We start from the raw sequence: 22,951 nt of genomic DNA on the forward strand, positions 1-22,951 counted from the left end.
TCATAAATTGGACCAACTGATGATGCTTTCAAGACAGGATGGACTGAGATGGGGCAACAATGCAGTTTGTTTTTTTCAGAACAGACCACAGTTAGTTGAGCCACAGTGTGTAACATTTGGCGTTTAAACCCATCATAAATGCAAAACATGGTAAAGAATGGTTGGTTTTAAAAATATATCTATATATCTTGCTGCTGGGGAAGGGACATCGTGAGCAAGAGACTGCAACCCAGACAGTGTATGGTGTAATGTTCCCTGACCTGAGGGGTGGGGGAGGAGGAGAGGGATGGTGGGGGGTGGAAGGCTGTTGTTTTTTTTGGAAGAGCAATAAATATTTCTCGATCAATGGCAGATTGGAGGCTGTCACGTTACACTGACCAAGTTCCCTGAGCTATGTTTGCCCACAGCCTCCCTCCCTCCCTCCCTCCCTGACACATTCCCAGCCCATCGCATTAGCACAGGGTGTTAATCATTTAACCATCAGCAGAAGCAAAGCTACAGCATAGAACTGCACATCCCAACATCATCACATAGCAGAGCATTTCCATTACACACACACACACACAGTGCCTCGCCATCCCCGGCCCTGTCTGTGTCTGTGTCTGTGTCTGCAGCTGTGGACCAGCCACAAGCCCTCACTGGCACTGTGCCTCTGCCCATCCCCTTACCTTTCGAACACCAGGCGGGCCATGAAGATGCAGAAAGCCAGAGGGAGAGCCAGGTACAGGTCCTCGGCTTGGGGGAAGGTCGCCTCGTCTGTGCTCTTCAGATCTGCCCACGTAACGTTGTGGGGGAGCCAGAACCTTTCATTCCAGAACCAGGCGAGGATGCCTGCCATGTTCACTGGGTGCCTGTCTGCTCTCTGTGTGGGGGGGTGGGGGGGTTAGTGTCCCCACCTATTCCCTGTGAGAGCTGTTGGCCTGAGTGTGGTGTCACAGCTTAAGCCCAACAGCCCTTGTGAGCTCAGAGATGCTCTGTCTCTGGTCCTCTCCTCTGTGTCTCTATCTCTCAGTCTCTCTCTCTCTCTCTCTCACACACACACACAGCGAATGCCTCCAATGGACAGTGTCACACACACAGCCTCTGGTGTTGTGTACCGACTGATTGGCTCTCACAGCTGTCGCACACTCTCCACACTCGCAGCACAGAGCAGAGAGAGAGAGAGAGAGAGGAGAGAGCAGTTCAGGATGGTTTGCAGATTGCACATCCACCCCCAACACTGCTCCCAGCTCCACACACCTCAGTGCCAGGATCATCCCCAACTCACCAGCCAATGTGAGGCTGAGTAATGCTCAAGAAACCAGGCCAACCGACCCCCAGGCAGGTGGTAGTAATATTAATAATGATTGTAATAATAATCCTCGCATTTGATGCAGCGCCTCATCACCTCTTCGAGACGTCTCAAAGCCTGGGTGGCACGCGGCAGCCAACGGCGCACAGCAGCGTCCCACAAACAGTCGTGGCTTGAGCGACCAAATTATTATTATTTCTTTTCGAAGGGCTTATTGCCCCCCCCGCCCGGGAAAGCGATCCGCCATTCGACCAACAACCGGGTTCCTGGCTAAACAGTTTGATTCACTGGCTTCGCCTTTGCGCTTTCCTTGTTGAATGCCCCTTTTTTTTAAAAAAAAAAAAATTTGGAACATAGTTCTTTCTGCAAAATATCTGTGACGTAATAGCAGCACAAAAAAGGCAACACATCTCAAGTACAGGCTTTTCGAATTAATTGAAACCAAAGTAATAAATACAGTTCCCCATTTATGTGCCAAAGCCAAATGAGCATCTGACAGAATGAAATATACCAGTTAGCAATCAAAACTAAAGAGGGGCTTTTACACCTGATATGGGGACAGCTTTCAGTGCTGTATCTTTAATGTATGGTTTCCAAAGCCTTAACAGCTTTAGAAATGGTGCAAACTATATGCCTGGATCTATTAATGGGTGTTTTAATGAAATTATGGGGTGACATTGAAAGTGGATTGCCAAGAAAATCACATTATAAAGAAGATGAAGAATGGGTCAGGTGCGCAGTAGGACCTTCTATAATGTTGTCCAAATTGAACATTCACGTCTGTCCTGTTATGAAATAATAATAACGTCACTTAATCCAGGACTGTTTGTGGGACCGATGCTGCTATGTGCAATTGGCTGCCGCGTAATACACATAATACACATTGCCCACACAATACAGTCAATTCACTTTACAGCGTATCCTGTGAAGCGCTTTGAGACGTCTCAGCGACGTGATAAGGTGCTGTGTCAAATGCAAGGATTATTATTTGAATTATTAGCTATAACATACATTATATAATATGCACATATATAGGAATAACAAATAAGATGCACTGCATATAACACACACACACACACACACTATTGTGTACTGTTAATGCCATTTAATCAAAATGCAATACATTTTCAAGAAAATCTTTTGACTTTAATGGGTTATTTCAGAATGGAATAATGGAAACACACATTTTCTAATGTTTCCAGCTATGTGTGAACTATCCTCTTGGCTAAATGTCCTGCAATAAATATCATCAACCACTGATAGCATCCCACATCTTTCCCACCGATTGAAGAATATATTTGCGAAGTGGTTGCAATGACAGATCACTTTTTCAATTCCCAACAAGCTTCGGTTTCTCAGCTTTTAATCGCATTGTGTGGTTTTTTCTCTCTCCTCAAACTTCTAAGCATTTTGCATCATCTGTGCAAACATCTGTTACTGCTGTTTACTTAAACCATCTTATACTCACATCATATGCGGTCATTAGAATATAATAATAATAACAATCCTTGCCTTTGATGCAGCGCCCTATCGGGTCTTCGGGACGTCTCAAAGCGCTTCGCAGAAGGTACTGTACAATGCAGTGACTGTGTGATTTGTGGGCGCAACCGGGCAGCCAGTTGCGCACAGCTGCGTCCCCACAAACAGTGGTGGATCGCGCGACCAAACCATTATTATTTCACTTGCGATTCGAAGGGATTGTTGCCGGTTTCTCAACGTGACACAACGTTGATTTGTTTATAATAAACCGCGATGTTTTGTGTAACACTACTTACCGCTCCCTCCCTCCCTCCAGTGTGGTCACGTGGGAACGAACGGATGCCAACGCAAACCCACACCGGATGGACAACAACAACAATAATAATAATAATAAACCACCGCAGCATTTTTCTTTTTTTTTAAAAAAAATAAAGAAACACGATCTTAATCCAGGAACACAAAGCAGGAATACCCGATACCGAGGGGCTGTTCATCGGAATTTGGACGAACCCTAAGGTAAAGGAATCGACATGGTGTTTATTGTGGGGTTCCCCCACACCCCCACACCCCACAATGCGGTCGATCTTATCTATTTGATGCATTTCGATTCAAACCAAATCAGTGCCGGAGGGTCAGTCCGCGCTGACCGGGGGCTGGTGATGGCCGTCAGTGGGGCTCGGCCTCGGGATCGGGTCAGCGCTGCTCTGGGGGTCACTGGACATGATACGCTCCCGAGCTCTGTCACCCATAGCACTCACTGCCTGGAGAGCGCACACCGAGCCAGTGAGTGTGAGCGCACACCGAGCCAGTGAGTGTGAGCGCACACCGAGCCAGTGAGTGTGAGCGCACACCGAGCCAGTGAGTGTGAGCGCACACCGAGCCAGTGAGTGTGAGCGCACACCGAGCCAGTGAGTGTGAGCGCACACCGAGCCAGTGAGTGTGTGTGAGCGCACACTGAGCCAGTGAGTGTGTGTGAGCGCACACCGAGCCAGTGAGTGTGAGCGCACACCGAGCCAGTGAGTGTGTGTGAGCGCACACTGAGCCAGTGAGTGTGAGCGCACACCGAGCCAGTGAGTGAGTGTGAGCGCACACCGAGCCAGTGAGTGTGAGCGCACACCGAGCAGTGAGTGTGAGCGCACACCGAGCCAGTGAGTGTGAGCGCACACCGAGCCAGTGAGTGTGGAGGCACACCGAGCCAGTGAGTGTGAGCGCACACCGAGCCAGTGAGTGTGAGCGCACACCGAGCCAGTGAGTGTGAGCGCACACCGAGCCAGTGAGTGTGTGAGCGCACACCGAGCCAGTGAGTGTGAGCGCACACCGAGCCAGTGAGTGAGTGTGAGCGCACACCGAGCCAGTGAGTGTGAGCGCACACCGAGCCAGTGAGTGTGTGTGAGCGCACACCGAGCCAGTGAGTGTGAGCGCACACCGAGCCAGTGAGTGTGTGTGAGCGCACACCGAGCCAGTGAGTGTGAGCGCACACCGAGCCAGTGAGTGAGTGTGAGCGCACACCGAGCCAGTGAGTGAGTGTGAGCGCACACCGAGCCAGTGAGTGTGTGTGAGCGCACACTGAGCCAGTGAGTGTGAGCGCACACCGAGCCAGTGAGTGAGTGTGAGCGCACACCGAGCCAGTGAGTGTGAGCGCACACCGAGCCAGTGAGTGTGAGCGCACACCGAGCCAGTGAGTGTGAGCGCACACCGAGCCAGTGAGTGTGAGCGCACACCTGAGCCAGTGAGTGTGAGCGCACACCGAGCCAGTGAGTGTGAGCGCACACTGAGCCAGTGAGTGTGAGCGCACACTGAGCCAGTGAGTGTGAGCGCACACCGAGCCAGTGAGTGTGAGCGCACACCGAGCCAGTGAGTGTGAGCGCACACTGAGCCAGTGAGTGTGAGCGCACACCGAGCCAGTGAGTGTGAGCGCACACTGAGCCAGTGAGTGTGAGCGCACACTGAGCCAGTGAGTGTGAGCGCACACCGAGCCAGTGAGTGTGAGCGCACACTGAGCCAGTGAGTGTGAGCGCACACTGAGCCAGTGAGTGTGAGCGTACACCGAGCCAGTGAGTGTGAGCGCACACTGAGCCAGTGAGTGTGAGTGGGTGCCAGTCTACTCTACTGCTGACCATCACACACACAGACACACACACACACACACACACACAGTCACACACACACACAGTCACACACACAGTCACACACTCACACACACAGTCACACACTCACACACAGACACACACACACAGTCACACACTCACACACACACTCACACACACACACACACAGTGACACACACACAGTCACACACTCACACACACAGTGACACACAGACAGTCACACACACAGACAGTCACACACACACACAGTCACACACTCACAGTCACACACTCACACACACAGTGACACACACACACACACACAGTGACACACACAGTCACACACACACACACAGTGACACACTCACACACACAGTCACACACACACACACAGTGACACACTCACACACACAGTCACACACACAGTCACACACTCACACACACAGTGACACACAGTGACACACACAGTCACACTCACACGCAGTGACTCCCTCTCGGGGTCACGGTGTGGCAGTGGCTGTGGCAGTGTGTGGCAGTGAGTGCGCAGGCGCTGCCCGGGGGGGGGGTCAGTGACACACAGAGAGGGACAGAGGGGGAGAGAGAGAGAGAGAGAGAGCGGAGGGGGACAGAGGGACAGAGGGTCAGAGGGGGTCAGAGACACAGAGAGGGACAGAGGGACAGAGGGAGGGAGGGAGGGAGGGGTCCGGGGCCGAGTGATGGCGGCGGAGGCTCTCAGTGCGGCCCTGTGGCCCAACACCAGAGAGGCCTATCAGCTCCAACACGTCATCGGTCAGTGCCCGTGTGAGTGAGTGACTGTGTGTGACTGTGTGTGTGTGTGACTGTGTGTGAGTGTGTGACTGTGTGTGTGACTGTGTGTGAGTGTGTGTGAGTACTTGTATCCCTGTGTGTACTTGTGTTCCTGTGTGTACTTGTGTGTGTGACTGTGTGTGAGTGTGAGTGTGTGAGTGTGTGTGTGACTGTGTGTGAGTGTGTGTGTGTGCACTTGTGTGTACTTGTGTGTGTGTGTGTACTTGTGTGTGTGTATCTGTGTGTGCGTATCTGTGTGCGTATCTGTGTGTGCGCGCATATCTGTGTGCGTATCTGCGTGCGTGTGCATCTGTGTGCGTGCGCGCGTATCTGTATATGTGTGCGTGCGCGCGTACCTGTATGTGTGTGTGCGCGCGTATCTGTATATGTGTGCGTGCGCGCGTACCTGTATGTGTGCGCGCGTACCTGTATGTGTGTGTGTGCGCGCATATCTGTATGTGTGCGTGCGCGCGCGTACCTGTATGTGTGCGTGCGCGCGTATCTGTATGTGTGCGTGCGCGCGTACCTGTATGTGTGCGTGCGCGCGTATCTGTATGTGTGCGTGCGCGCGTACCTGTATGTGTGCGTGCGCGCGTATCTGTATGTGTGCGTGCGCGCGCGTACCTGTATGTGTGCGTGCGCGCGCGTACCTGTATGTGTGCGCGCGCGCGCGTACCTGTATGTGTGCATGCGCGCGTACCTGTATGTGTGCGTGCGCGCGCGTACCTGTATGTGTGTGTGCGCGCGTATCTGTATGTGTGCGTGCGCGCGTATCTGTATGTGTGTGCGCGCGCGTACCTGTATGTGTGCGTGCGCGCGCGTACCTGTATGTGCGCGTGCGCGCGTACCTGTATGTGTGCGCGCGCGCGTACCTGTATGTGCGCGTGCGCGCGTACCTGTGTGCGCGCGCGCGCTCTGGAGCGCTGCAGAGCCACAGGGATACCAGGCGGCCCATCCGTCCTAAACCGCGGTGCGGGTTGTGTGTGTGTGTGTGGTGACGTTTGCAGGTAGCGGTGCCACAGCCGTGGTGCAGGCGGCGTTCTGCACACCCAAGCAGGAGCGCGTGGCCATCAAACGGATAAACCTGGAGAAATGTCAGACCAGTATGGACGAGCTGCTGGTAAGCCTCTCCGGGATGTCTTATAATAATAATAATCCTCGCATTTGATATAGCGCTTTTCACACACGTCGGGAGGACGTCCCAAAGCGCTTCACAGGACGCACTGTAAAATGAATTGAGTGTATATTTGTGGGCGAACGCGGCAGCCAATGGCGCACAGCAATGTCCCACAAACAGTCGTAGATTGAAAATGACCAATTTATTATTGTTTTTGTTTTGGAGGGATTATTATTAGGCTCTGTGTGGAGTAAGGAAACTTGCCCAAGGTTTGGCCCTCTGCCTGGAATTGAACTCAGGTCTCTCACTCGCAAAGCGAGTGCTCTAACCACTGAGCTACAGGACTCCACTTGTCTGCCTACCGCTCGGAGGAGCGGCGGCGGCGGCTCCACCAAAAAAAACGCTGATTCTGCACTGGTCAATTTGTACGCGCCCGCGCCCGCCCGCCCGCGCGTTTTTTTTTTTCCTTTTTCTTTTGCTACACAAGAAAGTTCCATCTAAAATTTCAGGACGTCTCGAGAGGAGCTGCGACAGTCGGGGGATTTGGGGGGGAGATCAGGGAGCGTGGAAGGCAGGCAGGGAGGGAGGGAGGGAGGGAGGGTTGGTGGGAGGGTGGGTGCATGTCGATTAATAATAATAAATAACAATAATAACCCTTGCAGCCTTGCCTTTTGATGTTGTGGCTTTTAGTTCTTAAGATGCATCACCGAAGCTGGAAGAGTGAGAGTCTGTTTACCTCGTTCCCCCTCCCAAGTAATTTATCTCTGGTGCGAACAGCAGCAAAGGGATACAGAACCCGAGTAACCAGAGTACTCTATTTACCGTACTCTGTGTAAGATTAAGATATACAGAGCTATCTTCCATTTGTCATGAGCTTCTGCTTCCTATTGCTAATCCGAGTGGGAGGAATTACAGGCAACAGTGCTCTATAACAATAAATGTCCTCCCGAATAATAGCGCACAGTGAGCTGCTGAAATACTTAAGCAGTGAATCCTCTTTAAGAAACGAAACCGTTGCAAATAATTTCCAGTAAAATCAGCATTTATTTCTTTGTTTATGCATTTGCTGCAGGAGGGGTGTGGGGGTGAGGGGGGAGTGATGATTGTACCGCTTTGCCCAGTTGAGTCTGAAGGAGAAACAGAAGAGGTTGGTGGGCCAAGAGGTTACCGGGGCTCATTATGTAAATTTGAAACAAACCTAAATTCTGCTGAAAAGAGGATGTTAACGTAAGTAGTTTGTAACAATAAGAGTGCAGTGAAGTGAAGTTTGGCCCATTTGATCTCATCCTGTGTTTTTTTTAAAAAAAATAATATATAAATAAAAAAAATACATATTCTGCGCTGTTATTCCAAAACAGAAAGAAATTCAAGCAATGTGCCAGTGTAATCATCCCAACGTAGTGACCTATTACACATCGTTTGTGGTCAAGGAGGAACTGTGGCTGGGCATGAAGCTGCTAAGTGGAGGTAAGCAACATTTATTGTGTCCGGGAACATTCCTTGTATCTATATTTACAACTTTTCTAAATCAACTTGGACATCAGTGCAATTGAAATCCTGATCTCTATTTTACTTTTTAGTGGTAAAACCCTAACACGTTGAAATAAAAGCCGCACTGGCACTACCCCCCGATAAGTGTTTCAACTGAAGGAGTTGATGGTAATTAACTGGATGCCCTTGATATAACCAATGGAAGAGCAAATTCCTACCTGAGGAGGAGAGAGAAACCTGATTTGAGGCTTTAAGGCTATGTAGAGGATAAATCGAGGGTTTCAAATGCAAGACAAACTACCTGATTCTAGATAATGAGTGAGTGAGTGTGTGTTTCTGAACTGCAGAGTGAAGAGTAAATGCAGTATTGCATTGTCATGGAAATAAACTTCCAGGGCCTTGACTGATTCGATTCCGCTCAAGGTTGTGAATCTTATTGAATTGTGATCGATCTAAGGAAAAAAATAACCTAATGGAGGTGGCCGGGAGATGCTTTTACCTGCAAAAAAAAATCCAAAGGAAATTTTATATGATATAATATTCAAATACAAGGTAAACTGGTTTGAAATTGAATATTTAGGAACGTTTCAAGTTCACTCACACTCAAAACTCAGTGCTAAAATTGTAAAGAATATCCCGCAGTGTTACAGAGAAATCCAGTTGGTACAATGGTATATATTGTGTTCTTTGAAGGACTTCAGTGTCGTCAAGTGATTCTGTGCAACTCAACTCCCCACTGATTGAAGACTGACAAGCCAACACAAGCCACACTGATGAAACTGAACGCCTTTAGATGAACTGCGAACAGATTTTTCTCGAGTTTAAACAACGTGAGCCGATTCTCGGAAAGTAAACAATTGAAAACATCTTTCAATATTACTTCTCCCAAGAAAATTAGAGAACGTTTTCTCTAGTGCAAGGAGTGTTTCTGAAAACACGTTATAAAATTTCTCAGCCTTTTGTTGGTTAAAAGACAAAAGCATCGTAGTTGATCCAAACAATTCTCATTCACTAGAAAATTTTGAACTTAATTCCACTGAAGACACCCGATACATTGAACCACACTTTCACTTCCTTGTAAAGGTGAAACATACCTTTAGACAAGAAAACTTGAATTGCAATCACAAGAAAAATAGGAGTGATGAGTTACTGAAAATAGTGAGATGATACTGTAGTAAAGGATAAAGATGAGATTGACAACTGTTATGTAATCTGAATGAATGAACAGTAACAGCCCAGGTTTAGTTACTCACAGTAGCATTCTAGCAACAATCTTGGTATGCATCGACTTCTTATTTTTCCAATACGACAATCAGGTTATTGCAGGGTATACGTTAAGCTTTTGCTAAATCATGCTATGTTCCCTGCAGGATCAATGTTGGATATAATAAAATACAAAATTAGCAGGGGTGAACATAAGAACGGAGTGCTTGAAGAACCAATAATAGCAACTGTCCTAAAAGAGGCGCTTGAAGGTCTAGATTACTTGCACAAGAACGGACAGATCCACAGGTACAAACCCTGTTGAACAACAACTTACATTTATTATATAGCGCCTTTCACGTCCTGCAGAAATTGCTAATGTGTATTAATCTCGTATGGACATGTCAGTTTGGAAGTTGTAAATTCTTTTGCCATCTCCTTGCATTCCAGGGATCTGAAAGCTGGAAATATCCTTTTGGGTGAAGATGGTTCTATACAGATAGCAGGTACTCATCAACACAACGTAACAACACATCAATAACTAAACTAAGACGTGTGTCTAACTTATTGTATGCGATTGAATTGAACCAACTTTAACGAGAAAATAACTGAAGCTAAATGTAAAGCTTTACAAGTTTACATGAGAATTGTTAATGTAAGGGATTCCAGTTACCAGTCAAAGCCCAAAAATAAAATGAATGTGAAAAACTATTGTTAAATTCATATGATGTTAATGTCAGGAAATACGTGCTGTGAACATTCCTGCAAGATCACAGCTGCATGTTTTAACTCTCGCTCATCATTCTCATTCCTGTTGTCTGGCTGACACCTACTCTGATCTGCATTCCAGTTCACCTTCTACTAAGTGACACTTAATTGATTGTAAATGGGAAGAAAGGGGGACAGGGAATATATGGATAGAAGAAAACAAACCTGGAAACGTAAGAAAGGTCGCGCCTATTTACAATGACCAGATTTCGGTGAAAACAATGATACTCTTCAGGATCGTCAGTCTGAGCAGATGAGAATGATTTATGATGTTAGGTTTTCAACAGGTAATACATAAACCATTGCTGTGCGCAATTGGCTGCTGCGTTTCGCCCACAAATATACAGTCAATTCACTGCAGTATATTCTGTGAAGCGCTTTGAGACGTCTAGAAGATAGGAAAAGCGCTATATCAAATGCAAGGATTATTATAAACCATCACCGCTGTAGCTGTATTAAGATACTCGTGAAAAAAACAAAATCTAATACAAACGCATTACTTTATAGACTTTGGAGTCAGTGCATTTTTAGCTACAGGAGGCGACATGACCCGAAACAAAGTAAGGAAAACCTTTGTGGGAACTCCATGTTGGATGGCACCTGAAGTTATGGAACAGGTAAAGAAATCCTTATATTTGTCGGATTCAAAATGTGTCTCTAATTCCTATTTAAGCAATAACAGAGTAATCTTTGGCAAGGTTCTGACATAAAGTGCATTGCTAATCCAAGGCCAGTGACCAGAAATCTGTGTTGAATAAGCTATTCATTCCTAACCCTAACTGGGACTGTGATTTCTCAAGTATAATAAAATTGCTCAGACATAGCGTAGTATTCTTTTTCTTAAACACTGGTCTGGATCCACGTCAATAGTTGCTTTTGTTTAACCTGTGCAAGATCTGTTCATTTGTATGAAGGACGGCCTTATCTTTATGTAAGAGGAAGAGAAGAACCTGTAATGAATTTAACAGGATTTATTTCAGGTTTCCTTAAAAATTAATTTCTTAAATTAATTTTTTCAGGTGCGAGGCTACGACTTCAAAGCTGATATTTGGAGTTTCGGGATCACAGCCATTGAACTCGCAACCGGAACTGCACCCTATCATAAGTACCCTCCCATGAAGGTATGTGAGCAAATATCACAGATCAATTTCATACTTGTTTAAAATTTAAATAAGTATACGTCAGCTCTGTGCACATCAACATATTTTTTTTCCTACAGTTCGTTGTAAATGACTTTACAGTCTAATTTTTAAAGTAGGGACCTAAGACATGATCTGTGTATAAAATCTCGTAAGTTAGCATTTCAGAGAGGTCTTTGTTGGAAATTGGGAACATGTTTAATCCTTTTCTCAAATTTACTGAAAAGGCACAAAGACTAATATAAATGTTTCTATTTTAAATAAATGTCAATACCCACAGTGGTTGTGATGTATTTTATTTTAAATGTGTTTCAAAATGCCTAATTTATAGCTGATCTGTGTAATGTTCAGTTGCTACTGAAATCCACAGTATGTTAGTGGATAATATCTGCTATTTACACACAACTGTGAAAAAAAAATGCTATGATTCCTGCTCCCAAACCCTATGTTTGGTGGGAACACTCTTATGGTATAATTCTCAAAGACAGTGCTGTAGAGGGGCCTTCTTCATTGTTGATGGAACCCTATTATTAATAGGTTAGTACTGTTGTTTGAATATAAAGTGTAGCTCAACACATGGTGGCAGTGTTGATACCAACACGTTTCATTAAAATCATCAGAGAGATTTATTAAAGGAATTAAACCCAACACAATTAAATCCATATACCCTTCATTAAACACAACTGAAACTGCGGAGCAAGGCTGATCACCAGTGACTAAGAATATTTTCAAATGATGTGAAAATTAAGTGCATTTACAGTCACCTTTTTTNCTACAGGTGTTAATGCTAACATTGCAGAATGATCCTCCCACTTTAGAAACCGGTGTGGAGGACAAAGACATGCTTAAAAAGTATGGAAAATCCTTTAGGAAACTAATAGCATTCTGTCTTCAGAAAGACCCAGCTAAAAGGTATGTTTATTATGAGGAAGCATACATAGAACTGTGCATCAATAAATCCATTTGTGTAAATGTAAAAATCAATAAGAAAAATCTCACATATTCCGTTAATATATTCATTGCCTGCAATGTAAGTGGTTGAGTTTGACCTTTGAATGAGTCTTCAAATGTCTAACATCTGAAGCTGTCAGATAAATATTAAATATTAAAGTGTCTTTTTTTATACAGTGATGGATTTTTTAAAATTAACCAGAATATTTACTGTTGGATATTTTAAAGGAAACATGAGTAAGATTTTAACAATTCTACAGCAGGCTGATCATAACTTGACGACCATAACTCCCCATTTGCAGTGATTATGATTCCTTCCGCAAAAGAAATTTTAATAAAATATTTCACGCTGCTCTCTAAAATATTCGTACAGAGCTCAAAGACAGCAACTTGGAGACTTTACTGTAATTTTACTGTAATAGAACTGGTCTCATCAACTTCATTAGGTAATATGTCATTGCTCTCCAATGTGAAATGAGATGTCACCCAACATAATGCCATGATGGCCAGAGTTAACACTGTCTCCCACTACTCCCATAAATCTGCTACAACCAGACACTTTGGGGCAGAAATACGCTTTATGGCCCTTTTTTTGAACTGAAACATGGCAACAGTTTTTGATATAATGCAAACACTAAGAGGGAAATGTGTCATGATTTTAATAGTTTTGTCATTCAACAGAGTCCAGAAGCCACTTATACTATTATTTAGTCCCTGTAGTAATATTGTAAAATTGGTTATTCAGTTAATGACTATTCGTGGGACATTGCCTAAAAATACAGTCACACCACTTCACAGCGAAATCCTGTGAAGCACTTTGGGACGTCTCAATGATGTGACGAGGCGCTATATCAATTTCAAGCATTATCATCCAGTCTCCAAAATTCACTCCAGACCCAATTTTTAAGCCATTTAAAAAAAAGTGGAGCATAACAATTTTTTTTAAAGTTTACCACTGCAAGTGAAATATTATTCAATACACGGCACGATGGAACACTTAAGTTATTAACAAAGTGAGTAGGAGGTCTTTCTGTGCCATGAAGAGTATCTGCTAAGCGGAAACTAAGTGCTTCCCCAGAGAAGGGGTGAAATATAGAGCCAGTTACCACAAGCTTTTTAGGGCAGTATTGGCAAGGTATTGAGCAGGTTGCCTACCTGCTCCCTATTATCATTCCTGGTTTACTATGGCATGGAGTGGGAATCACTGAATCCAGTCCACACCATCACAATGCTGGAAATGTGAATCTGTCTTGACAAATATTACAATAAATGTAGTGATTCTGTTTCGATAGTGCTGTGCCAAGGTACTGCTGGACCATATTGTTGGATCAGAACAATTAAAATATGCTTCATGTATATTTTTACTAGTAATCACCTCCAACATATCCAGTCACTCACTTCACAGAAAATATAATAAAGTAATGTTTTTTGCATTTGGTATAGCGCCTTTATCACATCATTGAGACGTCATCAAAGAGCTTCACTGAATATATTGTAAAGCGGATTGACTGTATTTAGTGGGCGAAAATATGAACGGCTTTGAGATGTCCATGAAAGGCAGAAATATCAAATACAAGGATTATTATTAATCTGTAAAACAATGTGCTACTGATTTTAATTTAGCCACTTGTGGAATTAATATCCATTTAGCATCATATCTGAAAATTTTCCAGCTGCTAATCACCTTTAATAGCTTTGTATGGAAATATCAATGTAGTTAACATTGGCTGATAAATTTTACCTTTGAACTTGAAGACACATGTTCAGCAAAAGGAGTGGTCAATGATTGTGCCATTAACTTGGTATCCGAGTACTTTTGTGTTCTGGTTACACTTGTCCGAAAGAAAGATTTTTTTTTAATGGCAATTTGTATTCACTAATATATTAACTGTGATCACTGATGCCACCATGTGATAAGGCTCATATCAAATGAAAGGATTATTTTATTGTATACTGGTGAGGTATTCAATGAAGGGACTTGCAGGATTGCTTTGTCTGATTGCACAGTTGAACTATCCTTGTTTAATGGTGGCTGAACTGTTAATATTATAGTAAACAATATGCCATTGTTTGTGTTTTACAACTTACACATTTTTTAAAAAAAATATGGTTTTGGTCACTTGTTAATGAAAAAGGTTTTGAAATTGGCAATAAGCCATTAATAATATCAGTACATAGTTTGGGACACGACATGTCAAGCGACTGCCAGGAATGGTGGAAGGCAAACGAGATAGACCTTGGTCTTCTTTTGCCGAGCAAATTCTTATGTTCTTATTGTGACTGTTGTACATTTTTCAAGTTCAGAAATTGACAATTAAAGATTGGTCACAAGTTTTCTCTGCTAAACGACTTTAAAATGGCTTTACTCCTCTACAGGTGACCACAATATGGTCATTAACACTGTGTTAATATCTTATCAAAGAATGTTCCACTTGTTATAGCATGGATCCTGCTAATCGTCTGATTAACTGGACTCTGATGTGCTTTGTTCCCTAGAGTAATAATTAATTACCTTTTAACCATCTCCATATTGTTCGTAGTCTCACAGTGAGTAATTGTTTGGCTGTGTTTCCCTGATAATAGCTACAGTTTTCTGACTCATTGATGTACCAGTTCTTTATCAAGGCAAATCTTCGGAATTGTACTTTTTGGGGATAATCCACTTCTATGGTAATTTGTATTGATCCTGCAGACCTACCGCAGCTGAACTTCTCAAATACAAATTCTTCCAGAAAGCAAAGGTAATGTTGATGGGGTTTTAAAAATTAGCTTTGTTTCATGGTGTATGAAAACTGCTGAAATATTTACGTTTACGACCATGATTTCTATGGCTCTGATGTGCACTGTTGTTGACCTTGCAGAATAGAGAGTATCTGATAGAAAAGCTGCTGGACAGAACGCCAAGTATAACTCAAAGAGCCAAAAAGGTAAAGCACTGAACAGCTGACAAAAATCAATGGCCTGTTTTCTTGAAGAGCTATTCCAGGTTTTTTAAAAAAAAAATCAGCTTCTGTTATAACTTCCAACTCCCAGCAGAGGGAGAAATAAGACACTGTCCTGATTCCCTCATTGATTGTCATCTCACCCGACCACAATTAAAGATTGGCCAGTTTTCTCTGCTGAGAAATGTTTTTTCTCGTCTAAAGATGACCACAATATGGTCATTAACATTGTGTTAATATCTTACCAAAGAATGATACATCCACCCTGACGATTACTATGACCTCGATACGGTACATTGAAACCTGTCTGTGCACTCTCTCTCTCTCTCTCTGTCTCTCATTGGTTCCCATTTGCCTCTCTTATATTTTGTTGCCCGTTCCGTTTTTTGTGACTTGTTTTTTTCCCTTTTTTTGGAAGCGCGTTTTCTTCTTCTGTTTTTTTCTCTCTCTCGTTGTGGCATTTGTGACAACATCCGAGTTGACTTTCAGTACAATCGTAGCTGCCATGTGCAATGAGTAGTTTGTTTTTGATAATAACTCACATCAATAGGTAAGGAGGGTCCCAGGGTCAAGTGGTCACCTCCATAAGACAGAGGACGGAGAGTGGGAGTGGAGCGATGACGAACTGGATGAAAAGACAGAGGAAGGCAAAGTAGCTGTTACCCATGGAAGGGCAAGTACAAGTCCTCAAAAAATTTACAGTTCCAGTATTACTAATAGATGTCATTGGAAATAATTGACTAATATTGAGATGTACAAATCATTGATGTGTATAATAATCCGTGGAAAGGATGCGTCTTGGTGACATCAGCTTGCAGAAACATTTGTTGATATGTAGACACACAATCCCTACCGTAACTTCATTCTAAAGTATTTTTCCAGTTAACCTAGGGGTCTATTTCCTCGATATGTAAACATGTGCAAATTGATGTGGACAGAGTGAATCACTACAGATCTTGATTATGTAATTAAGAAACTGGAAAATAATCGGTTGCTCTTCTTAGAATTATTGAATCCTTTTCATTAAGAGCATTTACAAATGGTGTACAATCTATCCCATAGGAGGCCATTTAATTGCTTAAGCTAAAGTAATTTGAAATCTATTGTCTTCTGTTTAAAAGAATGTAGTTTTCCCTCTTAACAAAAAAAACAAATTCCAACTGACATTCTTTCTGGAACTTTTAATTTTTAGAAAAAANGTTCCCGTTTAAAAATGGTGCCGAGCACTATATAATGAACTGAATTTTCTTACGCGACAGGAAAGAGAAGGGTTTTTATGTCTTGTAACTGTTGTGATGTTCTTTACAGTCACGAAGAGTGAAAGACCACAATTTACAGGTAATTAACTTAGTATTCAGCCGGTTACAGATGTATTAAGACTTTTTAAGTGAGTTGTGGAATTTTTTTTTTGAAAAGTAGCTCGGTGACTATATTTTAGAGCAGTGGACAAGGCTACTCTTTTTCATTAACAAATTTTTGATTTATATCATCATTGCTCATGATAACACAATATATGCTCAACTCGAATTGTAAAAGACTAAAAAAATTATAGTTAAGTCCTTATTATATTCTAGGCACTACCTATCCCTGATCTCAAATGTAGGAGAGGAATGTCTGCAGTGAATCTGGTTTTGCGGTTAAGGTAAGTAAATGCAGTATGTACGACTCATTTCGCCCACAAAACACACAGTCAATTCACTTGACTGTATATTCTGTGAAGCGCTTTGAGACGGCTTGAAGACGTGATTATCAAATGCAAGGATTATTATTATTATTATATGCAGCTTCTTGAATTTACAGAGAATATTTAAATTGTTCCGATGGCTTTTCGATTCCTGTGATGTTTTAATGAATGTTTGTTGTTCTCAGCATCCAGGCTTGATTTGCATGTAATTAGAGAGATTCTAAGCAGTAATTAAACCTTTCTGTAAATGGGTGAAGCACGGTTCTACTTAAGGGAACGCACGCAGTATCCTAGATAAACTGCCAAAGATAAACCTTAGCCACCCAACCACTGCCCTGCATTAGGCACGACCTCCTTCAGAATGCCATATCATAGATCTCTGTGGGTCAGGTCGATATTAAATACCCCAATGCAGTACTCGGTAGAAAAGTTCCAATCAATGGTTTATGGCTTATCAGTGACAAATTTCAAATCTGCTAAAGTATGTTCAGAATCTGTTTTGTTGGAAATGTCATGTTTCACCAAGGCTTAAAAACTGTTTGAGAAAAAAATCGTAAATGTTTTCAGATGAATTAGAATTGTAAAGCAGTGAATGTATTCTATTTTGCCTCATGAGACTTAATTGCGTGCATGATGTTTATCCCTAGGAATTCAAGAAAAGAATTGAATGACATACGGTTTGAATTCACTCCAGAGAAAGGTGGGTTTCCAACTGGTGTTTAGGCCTGTTGTGTTGTAATCTCCATTGAGTGACCTTGGGCTACAGGCTGTTTGGACTTTTGCAGTTGTAAACTGAGAGAGCATATCCAGATGTTGCTTTCAGATGGAAATTTGCTTTAGCAAGAGAATTTAATAAATATGCAAATCAGGGTAGTGCTGACTTAATCCTTTGATTAAACATAATCACATTCGGTGGGTAGTTTTGAAGTGCCACTCTTGCTTTCTTTCCAGATAAAATCTATTCTTCTTACGCTTTGTTTACAAATATTTGGTTTAGTACTCGAGGCAAGATCAGTTTTGTTATTCATAACCGCTTAATTAATCACAAAGAGCTTAATGCACATCTATAATCATATTCATCGTGTAGAGTATAGCCAATAATATGTTTGTATACTTTGCCATCAAACTAATTATCAAAAAAAATCCTTATACAAGAATGACTACCTGGACAATCATGCATCTGAGCACTATCTTAACCATTTTAAAATGTTCCCTTAAGTGATAATTAGGCATTTAATTGAGTTCATTTGAGAAAGGGTAAACTTCAGAATTTATCTTTGATAATTATACAACACCTCAATTACTTAATTTCATTCCGTTTCTGGATTTGTATCAAAGACTCATCTTCTCTGAATCATTCAGAACCAACAACAACTTGCACTTATTATAGTGCCCTCACAGGGTGCTTAACTGTGTCGGAACCTGACTCCCATCAGTGTATTGGGCAGTACATAGGCACTCTGGGGCGTTACCCTGAGTGGAGGGCGCTATATAAGGGCAAGTTGTTGTTGTAGTACACCTATAAACATTCAGTATTTGAACATTAAAAAATTCTCACCTCAATAAAACTCAATAAACTTAAACATTTTCACTAAACGTCACAAGGGGATTTCTCTCATGAGACTCTTGGTTCCTTTCAATATTAGGCAAACTGGAATCGTTACCTGCACACATTTCTCTGCCCATAAACATTGATTTGAGACTTCAATAAAAGGTAAGGATTTGATAAAAGTTTTAATGTAATCTGCGGATAGCTTCCTCTCACCAAACAAATTGGTTTAATAATCAGCAATGGTAGAATCTTTTGCAAATTTATTCCTTAAGTATCAATACATTTGTTTAAGAAATCAACAAATTGCCCTAAAATGTATTTAAAATGGTAGCTAGCTGAATATTAAACTCGTGCAGACCTATGTTTGCAGGAAGAATTAAAAACTCCAGTTTTTAGTCGACAGTAACTTTTACCTCTTTTGAACGGTTTTATTCTAATGATAGTCACACTCATTTTGACAACAGTTTGGGGGTGACAGGGAAGAACCTTTTTTTTTGAGGACCAGTTACCTTTGCAGCTTTTAATCTATTTGGAGAACTGGATTTGTAGATTATAGATGGTCTGAACCACTTCAACCAGCATTAGCTGCAGCTCACTCAAGTCGTCTTTGCACATACTCATGAGAAGTTGCTTCCCACCCAATTAAACCAATTGAACCAAAGTTCACTAATAATTAATAGTCATCCTCAGTTCTTCATCATCACAAGTACAGTGGCATTTCATCCTGTTATTTTGGTATTATTTCCTTATTGTTTCCTTTTGTTCCGTTACTTATCAAGAAGGAAATTAAAGATTTATAACCGTTCTCTTTGTATGGTTTTTCAGATGATAGAAAACTGCCCACCTGTTCGTTCCCCATGATGCTTGACACACATTTGCAGTTTAATATATTCTGTCAGATAAATTTAATTCAGTGTGTTTTACATCCAATATCATCATTTGTAAAGAGATTTATCAACTCTTACCCCGAGTATCCAACTGGCTGTTCCTTCATATCCCACCATTTCACATGTTTCGAGTTTGAATGTGTCTGAGACGGGACATACAGTGACTGAGCTTACTTCTATAGCCGTTGCTGTAAAGATGCCTTTTGCACATTAAAGTTAGAGGATGTGCTGTAAGGTTTTGAACAGTGAGTTGATACCATAGAAGAGCGTTCTACAGAATTGTTCTACCTAAATGAACTATTTAGATCTAGAATATGTAAATTTTCAGAGGTAAGAATGGTGCTTCTCATTTTGTCTGGCCTTTTCTCTGAACACATTCTTTCTTCCCTCTATTTCTCAACACCTTTCTTTGGGAAACAAGTGGCAACAACAATAGATACTTACTTGTGTCAATGCACTATTTATTGCTCCATGTAATGAATTACAGGTGAGAGAAGAAGTATTTGAATAAGCAGAACGTTCAAAGGGAAAACCCGAGACAGAAACAAAATCCTGGATATTTCCCCCGCCTCCATTCTTAATAGTTGTTAAAATGCACAAGAGCTTGTTTCTCAAAGAATTGCCTAGTCACGAATACATTAAAGTAATAGAACCCTCTCTTTCCTTTTTGCTGACACATCGACGGATGTCTATTTCTTGAACCCTATATGTTCATGAAGACACAGCAGATGGAGTCTCTCAGGAATTGGTCTCTGCTGGCCTTGTAGATGGACATGACGTGATTGTTGGTAAATTGCGTTTTCCTTATATGTATTAATTAGTTTGCTGTACGTTTGTTCGTCCCACTAAGACTTTGGGGGGAAAGAAAATCAGCTGACATTTAAAATCAATAGTATTTCGAGAATGTCCAGCAGTTCAATGGTTTTCAAACTCTGGGGTCAGTGGCTACAGGGAGTTAGTTCCATCTGTATTAGTGAATGAGTCACCAGTACATTAATTGACTAAATGTATGAGCCACAGTAGTCCCTCTCTACGTATTTTAAGGAATTTGCTTCCCTTCAACTTGTACTCCAGAAGTCCATGATTCAGTGCTGGCTTTACTTTCGTTGGTTTCCATTGGGACCACTTCCAAGTGCTCGTTCCTCATTTGTCAGTGACAAGCAGTGCTAACAGGCTTTGAGGACAGGTGAGGCATCAGAGTCCGGTCCACTCCTGTCATCACCTGATATTTAAAGGTATACACTTTAAATTTCATGTTGTCAGATAGTGAGAAGCGAGAACTGGATATTTATTTTCGACTCCTGCCCTGGGGCACTGAGCCCCATAGTAAGGCGCCTGTCACCTTCCTGCAGCATTAATTTTTGGGATTGTTCCTGCATTACATTGCAACTTTTCTATATATCCTTCTCATGCTATGCCTTTCCTCTGTCCTTCAGTACTGTTGTGCTTTGGGATTTATATGTTAAGAATTGCCAACGAGATCAGTAACTGGGATACCGTCCCATTGCATAAGCGCAACTGACAACTTGGTTTGATTTACAGTTGCTGCCAATTTACGTAAGATAGTGGATGATCCCAAAACACACCAAACACTGACCTTCAAATTGGTGAGTATCCTCTCTTAACAAACTATTCCTTCGGTACATATTCAAACATTTTGTAGTGCAAACAATTTAAAGGAAGTTTGCATTTTTAATCCCACGACATCAAGATGCATAACAAAGATCCAATATAGAAATGACCAAAGGACTTCGGAAAGGTATGGAGCTAAGAGAGCTCCTGACGTCTGATTTCAAAGCAATATGCTAGCAGAACATTTATTACTTAACATTTATCTCGTAAACTATGAGATTGGAGTACTCAATAGAACTAATGGGACCGGATGCTCACTTGTTATAAAGCAACTGTAAGAGGGTTAGAAAGTAAACTGAAGGATATTCCCTGGTCAGATGAATAACCTGTTCCTAGATAGAGAGGGAGAATTAAAAACATTAGTTGTTATAGTGATTTATGTTGAAAAATGCCTCAAAATGCTTGGCAGGGAACTACTACCTATATTTATAGGCGAACAATCACAGTTAAAATTTTAAAAAAATCAACAAACTTATGTATTTTTACTTGTCAGGCCTCCAGCTATGATGGTACTGAGGTGCCCGATGAAGTCAAGCTGGTAGGCTTCGCTCAGCTCAGTGTCAGTTGACACATTGGACACAGAATACATGACGAGAATTGAATGGGAGGTGGTTCACAGAGAGCAACGCCTGCTGAATACTGCTTCATGCACCACGACAGAAAAAGAAGCTGTTCAATTGGTGGCTATGCATTGGCTTCTGCTCTTCCACTGCAACTAGTAACCAAAATTGCTTCACTTAACTAACAGCGCACTTGCACAAACAACTAACTCGCACTCATTCAACAAAGGCCTAATTTAAGCGGATGTATGTATCCGGTGAATGTAATTATTGCTGCAAGCTTATTTATGAAATTTTCAAAATATTTTCTATAATACAATATTACCTCTGTACTTAGAAATATCTTTATTTAATAGGACTATGAAAAAAATCTTCGCTATTGACATGAATTGCCTTGTTGGTTTAGTTTAGGTATCTTATTACATTCCAGTTATGTCATCAGTCGCACTAAATGCAAATGTGAATAAATTATGATTGGTGCCAGTTTGCTTTTTTATTTAAAAAAACTCTTAATTTTATATCTAGTAAATTGCTTTTAATTCATATTGAATCCCTTAACTGCACCAACTAAGTTAATTCAATTAACAATTGGACTGTAGAGTTCAGTGTTTGAGACACTCCTCCTCCCCCCTCCCTCTGCATTGCTGAGCATTCACATCAACTATCTGATCAGTTCAATACTGTTGTGAACTGAATTGGGTATCGATGGTACCTTCTGGGCACTTTAATTAAATGCTGCTGCTGTAAAACACCAAAATAAATATAATTCCCCCAAAAAGAGACCATTTTGTGCTGGCTGTACAGATTTTCATTTGGTAGATTTTGATTTTACTGATGCCTTTTGTATTTGTTTTTAAATTAAATGCTTGTGAATTACTGCACCAATGTTGATATGCCACATGCACAAAACAAAAATAAAGTGCCCACATTTCAGTTCAAGGAAGCTTTCTTTTTAAGTCAATAGTAGCACCTCTATTGTCATCACATCCGAGGTCACCTAATAGCACGACTGCAACAAAACCAAAACATATCTATTCTACACGGCTCAGTCCCACACCATGGCATTTCCTTGCTGAGCCATTGAGGTAACCAACCCCTATACACTTATTACAACCCAGCAGTTTATTTTGATAAAAGTTTAATAAACATCAACCGAGAAAGTTCCCCGTTAACAGACATTTCAAAAAACAAAGTTCCTCTTGTGGTCATGTTAATAAATAAAAAGTTGGACAGATATTCTGAAAATGTAAAGAATAAGTAATGACTATTCAGCAGGGAGTCTGACTGTTGGCAGCCACTTTACTGACGACCTGCCATCGAGTGAATGATTAGAGCACAGTGACTCATGTTTGCCTACATGC

The 22,951-nt window shown here is 41.9% G+C and overlaps 2 protein-coding genes across 8 annotated transcripts in view; one reads left to right on the plus strand and one right to left on the minus strand.

Moving 5' to 3' along the window:
- Window positions 1–845, minus strand: part of cers6 (ceramide synthase 6) — a 45,644-nt gene extending 44,799 nt beyond the window's left edge. For both annotated transcript variants that reach the window (XM_042336560.1, XM_007889869.2), the window contains exon 1: window positions 669–845. In XM_042336560.1, the coding sequence (XP_042192494.1) occupies window positions 669–838 (170 nt within the window). In that variant the 5' untranslated portion in view covers window positions 839–845. The remainder of the gene's footprint in view (window positions 1–668) is intronic.
- Window positions 846–5,529: 4,684 nt separating this feature from the next.
- On the plus strand, window positions 5,530–22,529 carry stk39 (serine threonine kinase 39). Of its 6 annotated transcripts, XM_007889867.2 has the most exons (17): window positions 5,530–5,646; window positions 6,672–6,784; window positions 8,140–8,248; window positions 9,643–9,784; window positions 9,926–9,981; window positions 10,751–10,860; window positions 11,263–11,364; window positions 12,161–12,294; window positions 15,026–15,074; window positions 15,195–15,260; window positions 15,826–15,948; window positions 16,584–16,613; window positions 16,850–16,917; window positions 17,607–17,659; window positions 20,118–20,186; window positions 20,941–21,005; window positions 21,524–22,529. In XM_007889867.2, exons 1-17 carry the CDS (start codon window positions 5,574–5,576, stop codon window positions 21,596–21,598), a joined length of 1,437 nt encoding a protein of 478 aa, XP_007888058.1. In that variant the 5' UTR covers window positions 5,530–5,573; the 3' UTR covers window positions 21,599–22,529. The 6 variants fall into 6 exon arrangements, with proteins under 6 accessions (XP_007888058.1, XP_042192226.1, XP_007888059.1 ...); XM_042336292.1 differs by lacking the exon at window positions 20,118–20,186; XM_007889868.2 differs by lacking the exon at window positions 16,584–16,613.
- Window positions 22,530–22,951: the final 422 nt, after the last annotated feature.

Source organism: Callorhinchus milii, unplaced genomic scaffold (genome assembly GCF_018977255.1).
Source record: "Callorhinchus milii isolate IMCB2004 unplaced genomic scaffold, IMCB_Cmil_1.0 Scaffold6, whole genome shotgun sequence".
NCBI lineage: Eukaryota > Metazoa > Chordata > Chondrichthyes > Chimaeriformes > Callorhinchidae > Callorhinchus > Callorhinchus milii.